The sequence below is a fragment of the Varanus komodoensis genome, unplaced genomic scaffold, assembly GCF_004798865.1.
Source record: "Varanus komodoensis strain SLA01 unplaced genomic scaffold, ASM479886v1 scaffold1, whole genome shotgun sequence".
In the NCBI taxonomy this organism is placed as follows: domain Eukaryota; kingdom Metazoa; phylum Chordata; class Lepidosauria; order Squamata; family Varanidae; genus Varanus; species Varanus komodoensis.
Genome location: NW_025335268.1, coordinates 124,164,121 through 124,184,457, shown reverse-complemented (window position 1 = coordinate 124,184,457; position 20,337 = coordinate 124,164,121). Strand labels below are relative to the sequence as shown.

General features: G+C 43.6%; 1 protein-coding gene across 1 annotated transcript; it reads right to left on the bottom strand.

The window, feature by feature from the left end:
• Positions 1-1,040: 1,040 nt before the first annotated feature.
• Positions 1,041-18,469, bottom strand: LOC123030404 (green-sensitive opsin). Its single transcript, XM_044444304.1, has 5 exons — positions 18,109-18,469; positions 12,206-12,374; positions 3,452-3,617; positions 1,892-2,131; positions 1,041-1,172 (listed from the first exon to the last, which is right to left on the bottom strand). Exons 1-5 carry the CDS (start codon positions 18,467-18,469, stop codon positions 1,041-1,043), a joined length of 1,068 nt encoding a protein of 355 aa, XP_044300239.1.
• Positions 18,470-20,337: the final 1,868 nt, after the last annotated feature.

The window sequence follows — 20,337 nt, the reverse complement described above, 5'->3', positions numbered from 1 at the left end:
TGTTTAGTACAGTTGAAAGTAACTGTTTCATCCACTGCACACACTAATATATCCATCTTCTTGTAGAGACATGCCCATTCCCACATAGAGAAGCATTATACTGAAAGTAAGCTAGTGAACCTTATGTGAATCTCCCAACTATGGTCTACATCTTCCTTCTTCAAGCAGAGACATTGTTTGTAGATCATTACTGCAGTGTGCTTCTCTGGAACCTTCCCTGGAAGCAGAGCCTGCTCCCTGTTGTGTTCCAAAGTTCAACCCTTAGAACTAATGCTGTGTGGTCCTTAATGTGATCCTAGTGAGCTGCATGTAAGACTGGTTGCCAGGACCTTCTGAGTCTTTCTGTCAGCCTCAAAGCAGGCATTCTCTCTGGTGCGGACCTACAAAGTTGCCTGTGTTTCAAATGGAGACAGCTCTACACCAAAACTAAAAGATCTGAAGCAGTGCTAAGAAGTCAGGCTTGAGTTGTGTGCCAAGCCTAATTCTGAACAAACAACCCACTAAAGAGAGATCCTGCAGGGTCATGTATATTGTTCTACAGTGTCTTAACCCAGCTTGCCTCAACTTAAGGAGTTTATTTCCCCACCTTCACCACCACCAGCATCCAGTGACCTAGGGAACTTGTTATTTCGTGTTCAAACTAGGTGCCCAAGAGGAGCTTAGAGCAGGTTGACAGTGCCCTTGTACAAGTGCTGTAGTACTGATGCACAAATATCTCACAGGTGTTTGAGACCACTTCCATTTCCACAAATGTGGGCTCAATGTGCAGGCATTTGCCTGGAAGAACACTTGCGCAAATACTTGCAGAATGTGCACAGCTACTGTAGAGGGAACATATATAGAGTGTTTGTAGAGCTAAATATCTACGAAGGGAAATGCTATACTGTGCACTCCTCTGTGTGTGTGTTTCATACAACATTTATGCATAAAGGAGCGATTGCATGAGAGCAGCTTGTGGACCAGAGGCCAGGTGGGTGAGTACATTTCTATTTCCTGGTCTCGGAGTCCAACAGGTCACCAAAGGTCAAACTGTCCATAGCCTATGCAGGTGAGACTTGGCTGGAAGAGACAGAGGATACCTCAGTCTTGCTCTGGGATACAGTTGATGAGACATCCTCATCCCCAAAGGGGTTCTTGCCACAACAGATTGTGGTAATCATGCAGTTACGGAACTGGAAAGAAAGAGAGAGAACAAAGATGCCCTGGAACAACTCATGTGTAATCCACAGCCAGGGAAGCTCAGGTCACAAAGAGACACTCTTAGGCAAAGCAAAGGGTCTCTGTATGCTCATTGGGTTGTCAACTATAGGCATGTTAATCTTCATCACAAAAACACAATTTCTAGGAAACAATTTAGTGGCCAGTATGGCATCCCAAGTGACTCTAAATAGCAGATTGGGATAGATTCTCACATCTAATTGGACTGTAGACTTGAGGCACATAATGTTAGCTAGAGTGATCATTTTACGGGGAATCCCATTACACCAGTTAACCCTAATGACACCGTGCTAGAGGTCTCTTATACTAATAAATACAACATCATTCGTATTAACATTCATGCTCAGTTGGATGCTGCCCTTGATTAGGAAAAAAATATCAGTAGAGCCATACTGATATTCAGAACTAGAATGGCAGAAAGTTGCATGTCCCTTCTAGAGCTGGACTGATGATACAAAAAAGCAGTGGTGGTGAGCAACTTGTGAACTTCTGGATGCTTCACCCTACAACTCCTATAAGCCCTAGCCAGCAGAGCTAGTAGTGAGAAAAAATGGGAATTTTAAGCTGAAACCTTTGGAGGTCCACAAGCTGCCCACGCCTTCAAGTTTCAGAAGTAAGGGGTAAGCTCGGATCCTACTGGGAAACCAGTAGCCCAAAGGGAAGGAACTCTCACCTGTTTGTTCATGAGGACATAGATGATGGGATTGTAGAGAGATGAACTCTTGGAGAAGAAGGCAGGCACTGACATGAGTGTAGCAGAAAAGTCTGCCCCTTTGTTGGTGAAGATCCAAAATGCCACCACAGCATAGGGGGTCCAGGCAAGCATAAATCCCAGCACCATCAGGATGACCATGCGGGTAACTTCTTTCTCTGCCTTCTGAGTGCTAGCAGATTCTTGCTGCTGAGCAGCTGCCTGGGAACATGGAGAAGACCAGAACTCGAGACGACTTTCTCCAGCCAAGCAGTTTTATATATTTAGACTCCCAGTGAGGCAGTACTGAGCTGCCGGCTGCCACTATTGCTCCTCTGAACCAGGAATATTGGAAGAAACAGCAATGGATTTAAATCAGTTCAGAGTTCTCTCAAACCCATTTGTGGATTCTGCTGTGGAGTGGCTTTTTCTGATTGCCAACGATTCCACACACTTCTGAACCCAGTTTTCAAATTGGAACGGGGGGTTTTTGCACCTACATTAATATTAGCAGTAATGTATGTAGAGTACATGGAATGAAATTCTCATAGATCTCACTAAAAATCTGCAGATTACAGATAGAATGGATTTTTTTAAATGCATTCATTCCTAGTCAGGACCACCAGAAGAAAGCAGTTGGCTGCTGTCCTCCACCAGCTGACAAAAGTGGCAAGTGCATGCAGGTCCCAGCTTCTCTCCCTCCTTGCATGGAGTAGAAAATCTTGGGACCAGGCTCTTCTTTCCTTCACCCCACCACAGTTTTCATTTTTCCAAGCCACAAGCAGAAGGCTTGGAATTACTGACAGAGGTGGCAGCATTGCCCGGAAACTCGGACCCATTTGCCTTCAGAACACGTAGGCAGTCAATGCTCCGAGCAATCTCAGCTGGCAGCCATCTTGGCTGCCTACTGCCTCCTGGTGGCCACAGCAAGTGGCAACAACAGCAGAGGGGAGACGAGTCTTCATTAAGAGGATCATGCCTGGTGGCCTTTACATGGAACTGCATGTCTAAAGGAGCTGGGAGTGAGAGGCAGTGAAATAGAGACAAAAGACACCTAAAGAGTAAGTCCTATTTCCACTTTCACCCATACAGGTTTGGAACCAGATTTACACTGGAGAAATTGGACTTCCCTACCCACTCCTTTTTATAACAGCCTATTCGGACCTCAAAGAATGGTACCCACAAATTCAGAAGACTCTGTTGAACGGGGTGAGCTGTAGCAGGGGGAAATCCCCAGAGCCCTTCTATGAACAGAGCCCTTCCCTTTGTGGAAGGCAGACCCTGGATCCAATGCATGGAGATCCAGTGATCCAAACGGCGACTGAGTTATATTCTTGACTCTTCAGAAACTCTCCCTGCCTCTTCTCCTTCACAGAACACAGGCAGACATAGGTAGTCCTAGCTGTTTTTGTGACACCACCCCTCCAACACACACACTCCCAAAGCAGCATCAGTAACAGCCAGGTGTACATTTCATTCAACACCTCCTTGCTCTCATTTTCTTTTCCCCCATATGTTGAGTGTGGACGAAGATGCACTTACCTCTCGGACTTTGCATATGAGCCGCCCATAGGAAAAGAAGATGACCACCACAGGGATGATGAAGTGGACGACAAACATATAGGCAACATAGGACTCATTGTGATAATCAGGGTTGTGAGTGTAATAATCTGGGCCACAGGAACACTGCATCCCCTCGGGTATATATCTGTCAAACGACAGAGCAAGTCACTGGAAGTTTTCATTTTACATAAAGCCTTTTGAATAAGACAAGATTCTGTTTCAGGACCCAGCAAATGATAAAAGGAAAATCTTAGTTGCCACCAGATTTCACCTAAAGTCTCTCTTTCCACTGAATTTGCAGGTTCTTTCTCAGGTGAACCATATGAAGGATTTCAAAGTAAATAAAAGAGATGTAGTTTTATTTCTATGAGACTACTGACATATCTCAGGGCATCTCCACCCATACCTAAGTCACTGTCAACTAAATTCAAGGTACATTTGGAGCTTCCAGCTTACATGCTGTCTTTAGACCTTTTGAGGGAAGCATAAAATAGGCATTTCCATAAGCCTAGCAATTATCTCGGGGGGCAGGGGTTAATTATTTATTATATTTATATTCCATTTTTTTCTTTCAAGCAACTCAACATAGTTTACATAATTCTGCTCCTTCTCTTAATCTTATCCTCACAACAGCAGCCCTGTGAAATAGGTTGGGCTGAGACTGGTCCAAAGTTACCCAGTGAGCCCCAAAGCTGAGTGGGGACTAAAATCCAGATCTCCTGAGTCCCAGTCCACCACTCACTACACCATACTGGCTCCACCTCTCCCCAACTGACAGCAGTAGCTGAAGCCATGGCTATGCTCAGGCATCTTTACTGAGGCTTCCCCTTATCAATTCTCTGTGTTTGCACTCCCTTCATCTCTCCTGTCCAGTTTAGCGAATGCACTCAGCTCCTTGCAGCAGCCCCCAACTGATCCTGACCTCGTCTGAACTAAGCTCTTCTAACAGGCTTTAATATGGGGATACAGGGCCCTTTTTGACCCTAGGGCTAAGTTCCATTATGGAGAGTATTTGTGTACTGCATTCCAGTGGTGGGTGGGCTCAAATCAAAAGGTGCCAAAGGGACAGGACCAACCTTGCCATAAATAGCAGGATGTTCTAGCGTAAAGCTCTTACTGCCAGTAATTAAGCCTTAGGGGGAAGAGGCACTTTTAAGAAGCCATCCAATGATCAGTGAGAAAGGGGTGAGGCCAGGGAAAGAAGTGGTGGCCGTCCAGGGAAACTAGTTTGACAAAAATGGAGCGCTAGATTTGGTCCTTAGATCTAAGCTTCTTTTCCCCTGCTTTAGTATTAATTTGAAGCCTCACTTTTAGCACATGGTACTTTCCAGGCATTTCCAGCAGACTCAGAAAAAGACAGACCTATGTTCATTCTGAGCTAGGGAATGGCCGTGTGGCCTTCATGGAAGAGGACTGCTCACTCAGCACCCCCATCCTAGACGTGTTGCTTCTTTGGAATACAGGAGGGGTTACAAGGATAAAACATGCACCTCTGTGCAATAAACAACTTGCTGCCCACTTCAGAGCAAAAGTTAAAATGTCATGGTCACAGCATGGCATAATTATAGAAACTAGAGCTGCAACATTTAATTGATTAAGCAGTTAGATTTATTGGTCAATAAAATTTGATTAAAATGGTGCCCCCAGGCAATGGATATAGATCAATAGGAATATAATTGCTTATAAAAATTGTGAATGTTTTTTAAGAACCAAAGAAACAATGCTTCTTGTTTCAAATGTATTGCTTTTACCTATATGCAAAATTGATAAATTAATCAACTAACCCAGTAAAAGTGATACGATCTCTTAAATTGAAATCTCTTAAATTGAGTTAAAGATAATTTAGTTAGGCTGAATACCTAACCATTCTTCTCTAGTGATCACTGATACAGTCAAGCAGGGGCCCACTGAGTTTTCTTCTCCAGGGGTCTGAGATATCCCAGGTAGTGTCATAAATCCAAGTCCATACTAAGATGCAGGTTTACTTGGAGGGTAACAGCAAAGGAGCTAAATACCGTATTTTTCACTCTATAAGACGCACTTTTTTCCCCCTCAAAAGTAAGGGGAAATGTCTGTGCGTCTTATAGAGCGAATGTGTGTGTGCCCGACGCCCGGGACGCTGCCGGCCCGCCTACACTATATGGCACCACCTGGCCGGCATGCTTTGGCGCGCCCTGCTCCGTCCCCCCCTCCGGCGCAGGTGAGAGCTGTGCCACTCAGGGGGAGCGGTGTGGAGGAGGAGGAGCCGCGGGCTTTAACCCACTGGCCACACGGAGAGATGGACTGCTTTCCCCCACCACCCGGAAGACCACCGCCGGCACGCTGCAGGCCCAGCTGCACCACGTGGCACTACCTGGCCGGCAAGTGTTCGGCGCCCCCTGCTCTGCCCCTCCCCCGCGCAGGTGAGAGCTGTGCTGCTCAGGGGGAGAGGTGTGGAGGAGGAGGAGCCGCGGGCTTTAACCCACCGGCCGCACGGAGAGACGGACTGCTCACCCCCACCGCCCTGGAAGACCTGCTGCCGCCGCGCCGCCTGGAAGACCACCGCCAGCACGCTGCCGGCCCGGCTGCACCACACCTGGTCAGCACGTGCTCGGTGCGCCCTGCTCCGCCCCCCTCCTCCGGCACAGGTGAGAGCTGTTAATCACAGGTTGGTGTGTGTTTTCAAATGGCAACCCGTCTTTTAATGAAGCCCATGGGGAAGTGATGGGGAATGTGCCTGTGATTATCAGGAAGCTTTCCATGGATCCCTCCTCTAAAAACTAGGTGCATCATATGGTCAGGTGCATCTTACAGAGCAAAAAATACAGTATGTCTGCAGGTTGCTCCACGCTGGCTCATTCCACTGGGTTGTGTAGCATCAGTTTGTTGTGAGTCTCGCTGCCTCCCATGGGGAATGTGTAATGTAATCTTTGTGTGTGTGACTGAACTTGTCAGACAGCTGTTCATTTTGTGGCAAGCAGAATAAGGAGGGCAGCAGGGAATATCAAGGGCCTTCAAGGCATATGGTATTTGGTCCTACTGAAGTAAAGCAGGGCAGTAGCAAATTGGGAATCCAGCTGCCAGTTTGCTGGAACATTGCACCTAAGGATTACATTATCCCATGTCAAATACTTTGTATGCAGAAATTCTCTTTCTTTTCTAGACTAAAATACGTGCATTGGGGCTGATCCAATACAAGTTTGGCCAACACGGGGAGGGAGATTAAAACTTTCCCCCTGCCTTCTGGGTTCAGGAGATTAAGACTAAAAAAATAAAAGCTTCTGTTGGGGGTGCATGTAGGCTACTTTCTTATTTTTACTCTATGTGTGTGTGTGGAAAGGGAGGGAGGAGGTTAGAAAACAAGCGTCTGGGGTGGAGGGAGGTTTAAACCTGATCTGGCTTTGAACATTTACTTTAGAGTAAAGCAGAAGTGAGGATCAGCTGCACACTACATTTTTAGCCTACAGTATAGAGTGAGGCTCAGTTACATGGCCATTCAAAAACTGAAATCCAAACAAGGCATTACTATAGATCTTATCCAACAACGCAAGGTAACTAGCATCCTCCCAGCTCACAATTCTGTACTGTAATTTACACATAAGTTGTCCTATGGATGAATCGTCCTAGAACATTGTCACAAAGTGCATAACCTAAAACATCTCCAAATTTCAATCTCCTTCCTTTTTTAGTTTTTTCAGTAAAGCAAAAGATGTTTGGGGCCCCAAAGTACACCAGAATCACTATAAGAAGAATTCTATGGGGTACTTTTATGTCCCAGAATATAGATCCCAGACAAAGAAACAAAAGATCATCTTTGTCTCTTGCTAAAGCTAAGATGCTTTAAGATGCTTAGCTTTAAAGCTTAGCAATCAGAATTAAAATCCAGTGAGGGAAAGCTATGCTCCGTGTGTGTGTGCGCGCACACACACATGCATATGTGTTTCAGAATTCATAGTCCAAACTACTAGTATGCAGAAAAGGGTACAGAAGGCCAAGCACTATTAGGGGGCTGTTCTTTTGTTCCATAGCCTCAGAAAAGAATAAACCTTGAATTACCTGTAGTTGCTAAAACCTGGAAACCATTCTTATGTTGACTGACATCTCCTGTGGGAAATTTTCAGCCAGAGCAGAAGCTTTTCATAGCAGCATTTTTCTTGCCTGTGGCACTTTCACCTGGTGTCAGAAATGACCCCAAATGCAACTAATGCTATTTTTGCTAACATGAGATGATTTTTATGCCCACTTGAGATTCCATAGCCCACTGGGTGCTGGGACAGCAGTTTCTGTTTGTGCACCCCTTCTTTACATACATAAAATCCAGTGTTCATAGTCCAAACAGAGGTGGTCAGTTTTTTCTGGGTGACCAACCATGCAAATTTCGTCTCAGCCTGCTAGACTGGGCCAAATTTGGATACAGAATCCCTGAACAGAAGCCCAGTAAAGCAGGGTGAGGACATCATGTGGGCAGGGAAAGCCATCAGCTCCACACTCCTGCAGGCAACTGGCAAGATCGGGGTGGGAGGGAAGTATTGTCTGTGATAAAATTCTGGAAAAGCAGCTTTGCAATTGGCAGGATACAGCCCTGCACACCTACATGCACCTGCGTGTATGTGTTAGGACCTTACAAAAGTATGAGCACACATAAAAAAATTTCCCCTAAGCATTCAGGATATGTTTTGAGAATACTGGTTTTATGTTATTGTTTGGTGGTGGGTGGTGGTTTGTTCGTTTGTTTTTGTTAGTTTAAATATTCAAGAGAGCTAACAGAGGGGAAATAAATACAATTTAAAATGGTTTGAAATTCCAATGCTTCTTTTAAAATCATCAGGAAGAGCTGTATGAATGACCCAGAGATACTTGCCTTTGAACTCACTTCCATATCTGATTTGTTCTTAAATTCAAGGGAAAACTGAGGACCAAATGTTGTATTAACCCGAATGAATGATTATCAGCAGCAGCATTTGGTTTAGGGAGATGCTTGATGTGACATCTTCCCATCCAGCATTTCCTGCACTGCCTCTGTTCCAGCACCCTCCAGTCATCTACCAAACCTGAAACAAGGTCATCAGTACCATGCCCTGCCCTGCCACATCCAGCCCCCCTTGCCAGCCTAGCTTTCCCAAGTGAAAAGCCGTAGCTGGAGAAGGGTAACAGTCAGGAGAACCTCTACTCTGCAATGCAGCTGTGAGCTCACCACCCTTCCTGTTTCCATCTTCCATCTTTTTTGCTGGAATTTGAAGGAATGGGAGGTGGGTGGGGGGTATGTTTGGGCTCTACAATCATCCATGCTGAACCCATAGAGAGGTCCTCAAGGATATTTGGGTGTACAACACGAACGCTCTTAAGTCAAAATACTCTTTGGAGTCAGCTACTGGGAGCTTACACATCCCTGAAGATTTCTGCTGGAATGAAGTAACTTTTTCATCTGTGGCTTGCAATGTACACAACCCCCACATCCACACCCACACACTCATATGTCTTAGAAACTGCAGCATAGCGTATTTTAAGCCACCAGCATAATTTCCTGGGCCTTCTACTGGTGAGCATAAAGACAGTGATAGGTGTAATTATAAGGGGAATTATAAACAATGCTTTGAAAGCAAAGCTGCAGAAGCAGAGTGTTAAGGGCTTAATTGAGCTGGATGTCTGGTATAGGCACAGTGTAAGCTCAATCATTTGTTCTTGATAAAGCACTGATGGCTTATGTACCATTCCTTTCCTCTTGTATGTAATGCATGAGACCAGCCTGTTGATTTCAGCTCTATTCAGGTTCCACAGAAATGACTGAAAGTACGCCTATGTGTCAGGGCTGCTGGATGATTTCCCTCACTTTCAGAACTGGCTATTGATTTTGTGTTTCCAAATGTGCTTCCAGATGGAGGGCTCCAGTAGGCATTCTAATATTTTTAGTGTATAACTTAGTTTTTGTATAATTTTGTATATTTTTGTTTTTGTTGTAAGCCGCCCGAGGCTTTGTTGTGATGGGGGTGGCATAAAAATGTTTCAAATAAATAAATAAAGATTCTGCATGGAAGAGAATGCCTAACCAGGAGCCTCAGCTAGGATCCAGAGACCCACTTAATGATTCCTACTCATCCAAAGGGGCTTCTGTTTCTTGTACAGAGGGCTGCCAGCCCATTACTGCAAGGAAAACTGTTGTTGCATCTGAGATAGCATACCAAAGCAGTCTGTGATATGGTGCTGAAAGTCAAAAAAGTCTGGGCATGCCCAGCCCAAGTAGCTCTTTCAATCCCAACCCCTGTGTGCAGGAAAAAGGTTTTTCATGTGAACCAAAGCTTATCCTAGGGGTGCAGAAACTCTTCCAACCCAAAGTCTGAATTCCACTTTGGAGAAGCCCATGAGGTTTTCATATTTCAGTGGTGGTAGAGCTGAAGGTGAAGGAATCTGGCCAGAATACATAAAATGCCAGCATACTTTTTAGCTTAAAGCTCAGTGATGAAGCCTTAGGAGAAGTATTTTAACCCTTTAGAATGAGGGGAGGAACTGAACAAAAGCCAGCAAACCTCCAATGATCTGTGGTTGAGGATGAAAGGGGTGAGACAATCAGAAGAGGGCAAAGCCATCTGGGAAACCCCAAGAGGCTAAATGATGAGCCCAGCTCTATGGTTCTATACTGTCACCTTATCATATTCTTTGCTGACCCAAACCTTGTTTTTGGTAAGACTGATAGATGCAATACAGAATATTTATGTGTTGGAAGGCTGGAAATGTGTACACCAAACAGGAATCCCAAAACTTAGCAGGACTGTAAGCAAAAACCTCGGACAATGCTAGCTTTTTGGCACTGTGCTCCAACAATGATTATAAATTGTTGTTGTTGTTGTTACCCTGCTGCACTGATTCTAAAACACCAACAGAGATCTTCTGGCACCTTAAAGTCTAACACATTTAGGCAGCAACCCAACAGGGACACCTGCAAGGCTCCAAACTTAGAGGAATGCAGGTATCTTATGTACAGTAGGGAATGTGCCAGAGCTAGTCACCACCACCTGACTCACACACCCTCCATTTTGGCCATCTGGCTGTGCTGCTTTGGAGACAGAGGGAAGAAGGCAGGAGTACCATCATGTCCTGGCAGCCACAGACTCCTCCATCCCTCCTGCCACATTCATAAATGCCTCTTTACCCCTTCTCCAAGGCTGCTCTTACAAGCTCAGGGAAGCAGTAGCCTATGTGGTTCTTCTATGCTGACTCTCTCTCTCTGTGGGGGGGGGGTGTTGGAGGGGAGAATCTGAGTGTGAATCCCCACCTCCAAGATCAGAACCCTCTTTCTGGACACCTGTTGAATCCTATGGCTTATTTATTTATTTATTTATTTATTTATTTATTTATTTAAACATTTTTATGCCGCCCCATTCGCCGAAGCCTCGGGGCGACTTACAACAATAAATTAAAACATCATAAATAACATTTTAAAATATACTGGATCCTGTTCTGCCATAAGCTTTAATGGACACTGTCCACATCATCAGATGTATTGTATTGACTTCCAATTGGCAGATCTATATAAACATGCTGGAGGGCATGGAGTGACACACGCCATTCGCAAAAAGTTGGGTGAGAAGTGCAAACCGTGGCCAATGGCTACGCATCCCAAAGGGGTGACCTCAGCTTCTCTTACTTACTTGAGAAAACCCACTAGCTTTCAAAATTACTCATATGAATCTTCTGAGGCTGAAAAGACGGCACTCACAACCGTTTTGCTAAAACTGAGATTAGTTTGCAGTGGCCTCTGGAGGGGGAATATATGCTATTTCTGTGTGTGCTCAAAGCAGAGGCTGAGTGTGTTCATCCACACATGGATGCGTGCATGCACAAGAGTGCCGCAGGCTCTGCAAAGGAGGAAGCAGCTGTTAAATGGAGCACAGCAGGTGGAACATGGCATTAGACAATTGCAAGACAAGCAGGCTGCACTTCCACTAAACTCAAGTTTAGTTCAGAGAGTTTTCCCTCACACTTTCCCTTGCTTTCTCTTCTCCCTCTCTCCACATCCACAGCTTTATGACTTGATCTTCTCAGATTAAATAGCAGAAGGCTCAGAAAGCTCAGGCTGCATTCTGAATTCATGGGACAATTTTGATGATATTCCAAATTTTGCACTAATTTATTCAGTACACATTTTCCATGCATGGACAAACTAGCCTGAAAACAGAGATGTTAGTCTGCAATCCTATACCTGTTGAACTCAATAGGAATGACTTCTTATCCTATGATTCCCTTCTACTATTTAAACTGGAGATGCCTCCATCGTCCTCCATAAGTGAGACCACATTGGATTTTGGAGTCATCAACTGAATGAGCCATCATACCAACAGGTCAACAAATTAATTTGTGTGGTTGTTTGCAATACAGAAGGGGAACTGAAACACTATGGCTTTGTAATGCATTCTGATTTACTAATCACCACATCAATACTGAGAAGCTACATATACAGGGCTTTATCTAATGTCATTCCTACTTGAAAAGAATGGGACTTAAGTTGGATGAAACCTGAAGACCATATGTCCCATCAGTCCAGGACTGAACTCAAGCCTGCTTTCCTATCTGCTGTTGTAGAACAAATCAAGCACCAGCCTAGGTGAGTAAATGGGGCTGATACTGATAAAAATATATCTGATGAACAGCTGTTCCCATCTTTACTTCACAACTAGACAGTTATTGACTACCTGGATTTCAAGATGGGACAAAAGTCTACCCCTGTGCTCACAAATAACATAAAACTATATTACCTACCTGGACCAACCAAAGAGAGGTGGGCAAGCACAGGATAAGGACATAACCCAAGTAAAAGCAATGCCCAACAAGGCATGGGTTGCAGAGAAGCGGAAGTTGCCCATTGGTTTACAGACCACAATATACCGCTCTATGGCTAGGACAACCAAGGACCAGAGGGCAACCTGACCTGTAAGGAGAGAGAAAAAGACAAACAAATACTGTTACAAATATTACCATCCTTTGATTGTGAGCATGAGCATCTGGGTCTATTAATCACTTGATCAAAAGTAATCACAACTTGGGGGATTATCTGTGTCTAGGCTGTGCTTCAAGCCTGTTAATGCCCTCAGCAGGTGATTATCCAATGATAAGTATGCAAGGCTTTGTGTCAGAAAGACAGCTGTTGCTTTTATGTCTAGCCCATCTTTCTCACTTCCCACCTGAAACAATATGACTTTTTACAGAGTCAGTGTCTTATGTACATTGTTAAGCAGTGTTGCCTTCTAATGAACCACCATTTTGTATTTGTCATCTGATTCTGTTGGGACTTGCAATCACTCATTGGAACATTCTCTTGATGTGCAAAGTGTTCCTTTATCAATAGCTCATTCATTCCAAAGCAAGAATAGATGCGAAGGCAGATCCCTGTCAGGAAGTACTGAAGCATAATTATTGCATGCCTATGCTATGTTCTTAAGTAAAAATCCTAGTTAAATGCACTGCTTTAAAAAAAATGGACCTTCTTAATTTCTTTCCATATCTGATCTAGCCCTTTGGTATCAGTTCTTTTCACTGTGGCAGTGCACATTTCTGAAAATGCCCATTTTCCTCCCTAATTCACATTTTCATGGTTTAGCCTATGAGAGGTACATTTGAATTCTGGATGCACAACAGAAAAAAGACACTTGTGTATGGGAATGAAATGAGTTTTGAGGAGGACTTTGGAGACCATCAACAAGCCCAAACATCCCATGTTCATGCATTCCTAAATCTGAGGTTAGCCAGATAAATTACATAGGAAGGTTAGGGTTGTTTAAACAATGAGTGAGTTGAGCAACCTACTCTGAAAGTAGGTTTTGTTCTGTGTGTTGCGGGTGGCTGGGAGACTTTGCTTACTCTGTGTTACATTCATGGGACTCAGGCTCTGGTTTAGCACCATAGCACACACCAGGAAGGGCTAACCCTCCAAAAGGCAGCGGATTAGCTGTGCATTAGAAATCTGCATTAATAGAAATGAAAGTCAACCAAGCCAATCTTGCAATCTTGCCAATGTGTCATGTGGGCAGGTGGTGGGTGGCCAGCATGAGCAATGAGACTCAGGTGTGCTAAATGAGTGCTAGAAAGAAACATGTTAGAAGCCTTGAAGGAAGCAAATTAAGTCTTCCAGGCAAGGGATAAGTGACTGCATTTCTTGGTCCTCTTTGAGTCACTTCTGAAAACTTTCATGGGCTCCATAACTGGATCCAGCCTTCTCCCTGAAAATACTTAATGAAACTCCTTGCTATATTATCTTCTTCTTCCATTTTGGGGCAGGAGGCATTGAACTTGACCTCTGCTAGCATCATCTTTCTCAGGACATAACTAGAGATACAACAAAAGTTTGCTCTATTCTCACTTCAGAAGCATCATCATGTTCATCTCAAAGGACAGGTAAGCATTCGAAGCCCCAGAATGCTTTCCCAGTTTGGATTAAAATCCAAATCAGAGTTGACTTTCTAGCTTGCCTTTTCTTTGAAAGGCTGCATCCTAGACAGCTGCTGCTGCTGCTGGAAGGGGGAACTCTCCTGACCAGTAGGTTCACTTGGAGGGATGAGATTTTACTCTGCACCTGCAACAATTTTTTTCAGGCATGGCCTTCAAAAGCAGCCCCTGCAGAAATGGATGGAAATGATTGTTTCTTTAAAATTGCATACAAATTGTTTTCAAATGCTTCATCTGGGGAAAATCAGTACATTTGAATCATTCCTGAAATTAGGAGAGCTATTTTCTGAGTTGGTCAGAAATCCCCTGGCTGATTTCCAAGTCAAGTGAACATGAAATGGACAGAACTTTATCATCTCTAGGTGGGACATAGGGTGCAGTTTGTAGATGTTGTTTAAGAAAATTATCTGTTGCAGCTACAGGTAGTTCTGTTAGCATTCTTCCTTCACCCCCATGCCAGGTTTCCCAATAAAATCATTGCTTCTCCTCAAAATTTGTTTTTTGTTTTTATTTCTGGAGGTTTTATGTGAGTAATTGCATGTTTTCTCCTGCAGTGCAAATAACAGTTTCAAGGAAAAGGAGATTCAAATGGAGGGAAAGACCATTTTAGGGTACAATCTGCAGCTGTAGGATTTTTTTCCTATCTAGGCATGCATAGGATTGGCCCCTTAGTTGTGAAAAGAGTTTTAAAAAAACAACTTCCAGGACTGCAGCCACAATCTGAATGTTTCTCTCAAGGGCTGATACTAACTAAAAAGAGATGTGGGAGACCCTGATCACGAGCCTTCCAAGTCATGTTAGTGGTGTCCTTAGGAGTTGTTCTCAGCCTTGCCCAGCCTTAGTGTGCAAGCTCACCTGAGAGCACTTGAGCTTCCCTGTTGCTTCAGCCTCCCAGCAGCCCCTGTAAAAGGAAACAGGAAGAAGCTACTGGCAGGTTGGTCAACAGCTCTCACCAAGAGCACTTTGGCTGTTCCATAACTCTGTTGGCATCTTCTTCTTTTGATTGGAGCAGGCTTTACTTCACCCTACCCCAATGTGTGGTCCTCCAGAAATACTGGCCTGCAACTCTCTTCATCCCCTTCAATGACTGTGCTGGCTGGGAATGATGGGAAGCACTGTCCACATCTGGAGGGCGAGTGGGTGGAGAAAGCTGTGTCACCTGCTCCTGAATTCTGCCAACCGCTACTTCTATTTTTACTCTGCTCCAGCTGTGCAGCCTATAACTTGGCTTGCCCCTTTGAATCTCTCTTCAACATGGAACATGTTCTTCCACTGCTCCCTAACATGACATGGATTCTTATCCGAAGGAGCGCTATCTTAAGTAATTCCAGAACCATGAGCATCAATGCTTTGCTTTGGACTTCTTGTTTAATAGCTGACACATATACTATTCTTTGTGGGATGTCCGTGTAGTGAGGTGTGCCCAATGTTGTTTGAGTACTGGCTAGTTCTGCTTCAGCTTTGCACACTTCTGGGATAAACACACGTTTTACTCCTTTCAAATGAAACATGCAGGTGGTCAGTTGGGCTCGGTCTCTGGGTATCTGTCAATCACAGTGATTGGAACTGACAGTCTCAGTCTTGAAGAGATTGTCAGATTTTCAGGATTATCCTCATTCCATCATACTTCCCTGTGCACATTTTAATATATACATTTTCTAAGTGGTTTTTGTTACTTGGCTGCAGTTGTCTGCATTCCTCCTTGAAATATTCGCATTTGTGCACACTTTTCACCAATCTATGCACATTTTTTGCACATTTTCCCCCACAATGAGTGGCCTTCCAGGCTCAGAAAAGTGCAGATTTTGGGATACAACAATGTCTTGATTCACATATTGGTTCACGGCATATAAATTTGATGCATTCAGCCATTCCTAGCATAAATCAACTCCCAACACCTTCTGTTTCCAGCTGTAACCTATATAGCATTGTGAAAGAAAGCATTGCTCTTCATATCCTGAAAGGACATCATATCCTGTTAGCTGTGGTCTGAGGGCACAGTGCGCAGCAGCTTTCTGTGCTTTCAGTTCAGTGCATCAATGCACAACGGAGAAAAGAAGAATCTGTTCTAAGGCAGGAAAGTATTTTCCTTCCAGGACCACAGTGAGAAGTTGCAAACACAGCCCTCTTTGGGCCAGCAATGACACTTTGAAGACATATAAATTAGAGATGGTTGAGAAATTCACTCCATCATGCATTTTTCTTTTCCCTTTTTTAAGGATTTGTATAGTCTATATCTCCTGGAAACAAATGCAAACCCTAATACAATTTGTTGCAGTTGGAAACTTGTATATATCAGAACTTGCATTTAAAAACATGTGGGGGAAAGTGTATGTATTTCTAAAATGTACACAAATATGATTTAATTAGTGGGAGCATGTGTACAGAAATGCATATATTGGAAAAATGCCCACAAATAAAATAAACAAATAAAATGTCTGTGAGGAGTGAAAAAGAAAAAAACAGGACAGAACAAGCTTGGCAGTGGGAAAATGAGGACCTCTTTGAGAATGAGATTGACAGATCTGCCTGTCCCTGGGGAGCCCAGTACAGGATGAAACCTCCAGAGCATATGGATTTTAGGGGTAGTGTTTTGCATAAGGGTGTCTCTGAACATTCCATTTTCCAGCATGAAGGATATCACTGCACCAGCTGTGTCCTTTCAGAGCTCATTTTGGAGACGTGTCCAGCAGAATAAGAAGTGGCATTTTTCATCTATTTGAGCATTAGGCAAAATATGAGAAAATGTGCAGTACATGACAGCCTTCTCAAGCATAGGGAAAAACAATGCAGACTTGGTTCATAATCTAGTTAGGGATGAGGTTTTAATTTATTGATGGAAAATTTGTCTTCAACTGAATAGTTCCCCATTTTCCATTTGCATCTCCAGGTGTTAAGAAATGTTAAGTATGATGTGACATCCTCATAGAAAATAGCATGCATTCTTGTGTGTGTGTGCGTGAGTGCGTGCGCACATGTGCACACATGCACCTAATGTGATGGAAATCATAGACATTTTCTTACCCTTGAATATATAACACCACACATTACAGTAAGGCCTGGACCTGCCTTAAGTTTGATGTAATATCGACGAAATTGCACAAGAGATGAACTTTGCATCAAAGAGCCCAAATAGGATTTTCTTGTAATCATTATATTTATATACTGCCTTTTTTCCTGCAAGGAATCCATGGCAGCTTACCAAATCCTTTCCTCCATTAATTATCCTCACAAAAACCCTGAGTAATGCGTCAGGTTGAGAACCAGTGATTGTCCCAAAGTGAGCTTCGTGGCCAAATGGGGATTAAAAACCAGATCTCCCGAGTCCAACACTCTCCTTGAAACAGAACGAAAGGTGTATGGTTGGGGAGGACTAAAATGCCACATTGCTTAGCTTCTCTTTCTAAGATGGTAGGATGATGATGGAGCATATCGACTCCATGCGATTATGATCATGTTTTGATGCTTGCAATGCAGGGATGCATTTCCTGAACACAGACTTGCTAAAGGACATGTCCTATTCCGTACTATGACAGTGGAAAGCCATGGGCCACAGTCTACTGGCAGAATGGAATGACATCTTATCTGTTGGGATTGGGATGATCAAACTGCCTCCTGGGCTGCCTGTCTGCTCATGCGATGCATTAAAACTTAAGCAAGGTATTCCTTGCAAACAGAAAGAGATTATATAATTTTATATAATTCCCTGGAACTTTGTCGTTCTTTCTACAGGTAGAACATTCTAGGCCAATGAGGACACTGCAAATACACATAAAGAGATGGATGGCATTCCTACATGAAAAGTTATCTCCACATTGAAATGACCACATGAAGATTACCACACATGATGATTCCAAGAAAAACCCATGTTTAGCTGGGTATACGATGCCATACATGTCCAAAGTTTGTCATGTTTGAGAAGCTACGTTTCAGAGTCACTACCTCAATCTCGCCTAACTCACAGAGTTGTTGTAAGAGCTCCTTGGTGGAAAGGTTGGATTTAAAAGTAATAAAGAAAGAAGGGATGTGTCCAATATGGAAAAGCTTTAGATGTTGGTGTATCGCCATAAAAAGGGACCCATTTTGTCCAGATCAACTGAACACTGTTCCAGATGCCAGGATCCCTGGCCATACAAGACAAACTGCAGCTCCCCGTTGCCAGGCTACAAGTGGCCCACTGTTTCCTTGCTAAAAGCGCTCTCTTTCCCCATGGATCTTACCTCCCAGTGTTGCAAAGAAGCCCTCAATGGCACAGCCGGTGGGACCAAATATGAAGTAGCCATTCCAGGCCGTGGAGAAGGTGACGGTGAAGCCGAAGCAGGCCATGAAGAGGTCCGCTACTGCCAGGTTAACCAGGATATAGTTGAGTGGCTGCCGTAGCTTCTTATGTTTGAAAGTCACAACTAGGGTGAGGATGTTGATGGGCAGCCCGGTGGAGATGAGGAAGAAGATATAGCAGCAAACAATTTTGTATTTCCAGGGTTCTGCTAGGTAATATTGGGGATATTCAAAGGGGCTCCGCACCACCCCTGTTTTATTGGAGAAAGGCACATAGAAATTGATACCTTCCGTCCCATTCATGGTTTGCTTATTTAATCAACTGCTATGATGTTGTTTTGTCCTTCTTATTGTTCTTTTTAAGCCAATTCAATTTTGGGATTGTCTCCCCTTGCCCAACCTTTATTCTTTTATAATTCTAAAAAAATAAAAAATAAAAAAGAGAAAAGCCCCTGAGGGAACGCAGTGCTGGGGCATTTGCCTTCATCTACCTCCTGGGGCTGGCGAAGCCAGGATCCAAAGGGGTTTTTTTATACCCTCTGCCCACTTCTGCTGAAAGAGAGGGAGGAGGGAGGCGGGGAGGGGAGGATTAGGGTCTAGGCTAACTTTATATGACAAGGGCAATGGGATTGAGGGGCTGATGCTTTAAGCATCCTCTAAGTAGCTAGTTGGCCCCAAAACCTGCCCTAAGGCGTATTAGTTTCTATTAAGTGTTTAATATCACTTAAGGGGTTGGTTTATTTAGAAATAAGAGAGATACCTAGCCTAGCAATAGCTAATACAGAGGAAGGCTAGGAAAAAGAGAAAGAAAAAACTTTGCATCCATCTGAAACAAGATACCGTTGCTTCTTTGCCAACATCATCCAGGCACATTATTTACTTCAATTCATATGGCTATGATATTTGCAGTTGTGCCAGAAAAAAGCCTTAGTTCCAAAGAAGAAAATATGCATGTGGCTCTGAGCTTATATCCTAGTGGTTGCAATACAGTGGAGCATTTGAGATAGCACACTCAAGTACTTCCTGACAGTAAGGACCCCGAGGGTGTGGAATGAGCTTCCACAGGAGGTGGTTGAGGCCCCATTGGTGAGGGTGTTCAAGAATGGGCTGGACATGCACATGGTGGGCATATTGTGAGCAGAGCCAACTGGAACCGGAGGTCAGACTAGATGGTCCGGGAGACCCCTCCTGACTCACTCTGTTTCTATGTTCAGTTGAGATCTCAGCCAACCTTGGTTTCCCATTCAGTCCCCATCACACCAACTGCAGGATGGAGATGAGGAAAATAATAACTGTCTTATAACTCTGTTATAAGAAATACTGAGTTAAAGGATGTAAAACAACATTCCAAGGTGACAATCCTATGCCCATTTAACTGGGAATAAACCCCCACTAAACTCAACAGGACTTATTTCTATGTACTTCATACATGTAGTCATATATGGGAGAGGAAAGTACTATATAAATGTGAAATCTCCTTCTTGTTCTTCTTCACCTGCATTGCAGTCCGTAATCTGGAACTGAAGTGTAATTAGTAGTTTAAACAGGTTCTGCCCTGGATCCAGCTTAATAAAGTTTTATCCTTTCCATATCAAGTTGAAAATGTTATCCAAATATTAATTCTTGAGTGGTTCATAAAGGTTTTTAGAATTTCTCCAGCCCATAGTAGAAGAGCAGGGTACCCAACCTCTACAGACATGCTTTAAAAGTGCCATGTGGAATTTTTGGCCCATGTGTACTGAGGGAATTGTGCTTAACCTATCCTGCCCCCAACACACTATTATATGCTATCTATAAACAGAACCCACTGAAAACAGAGAGCATGATAGGAAGTGTTTTCTGGGGGAGGGGATGAGATCAGAGGATTTTGAAATCAACCCTAGTTTCTGGATAAATATAACAATGTTGCTAGAAATCCTGTGTTCCTTCAGAAGAATGAGTTTCAGTAAGTAAATGCAAAGAAACAACAAGGCACTTGGGTACCTTCATCCCTATTTCACATACACAACAATGTTTTCTATTTTCAATACCAAAGCAACTTGATCTACATGTTTTTCTCAATAGGGTAATAGTGGTATCTTGTTCTCCTTTCTGCCTGAGATTTCTTCATGACCTACTTCGGCATTTTATAAAGTGTTGCTGGCAAGGATCCGCTGTTTACTTATTGAGGA

What these genes read in the sequence shown, in the direction of transcription:
- LOC123030404 (XM_044444304.1), bottom strand. Translation starts at nt 18,469, where the DNA reads ATGAATGGGACGGAAGGTATCAATTTCTATGTGCCTTTCTCCAATAAA. An exon ending in CTTCTTTGCAACACTGGGAG is followed by an intron (nt 12,375 to 18,108) that starts GTAAGATCCATG and finishes CTCTCCTTACAG; the next exon opens with GTCAGGTTGCCCTCTGGTCC. An exon ending in CCTCTCTTTGGTTGGTCCAG is followed by an intron (nt 3,618 to 12,205) that starts GTAGGTAATATA and finishes GTCGTTTGACAG; the next exon opens with ATATATACCCGAGGGGATGC.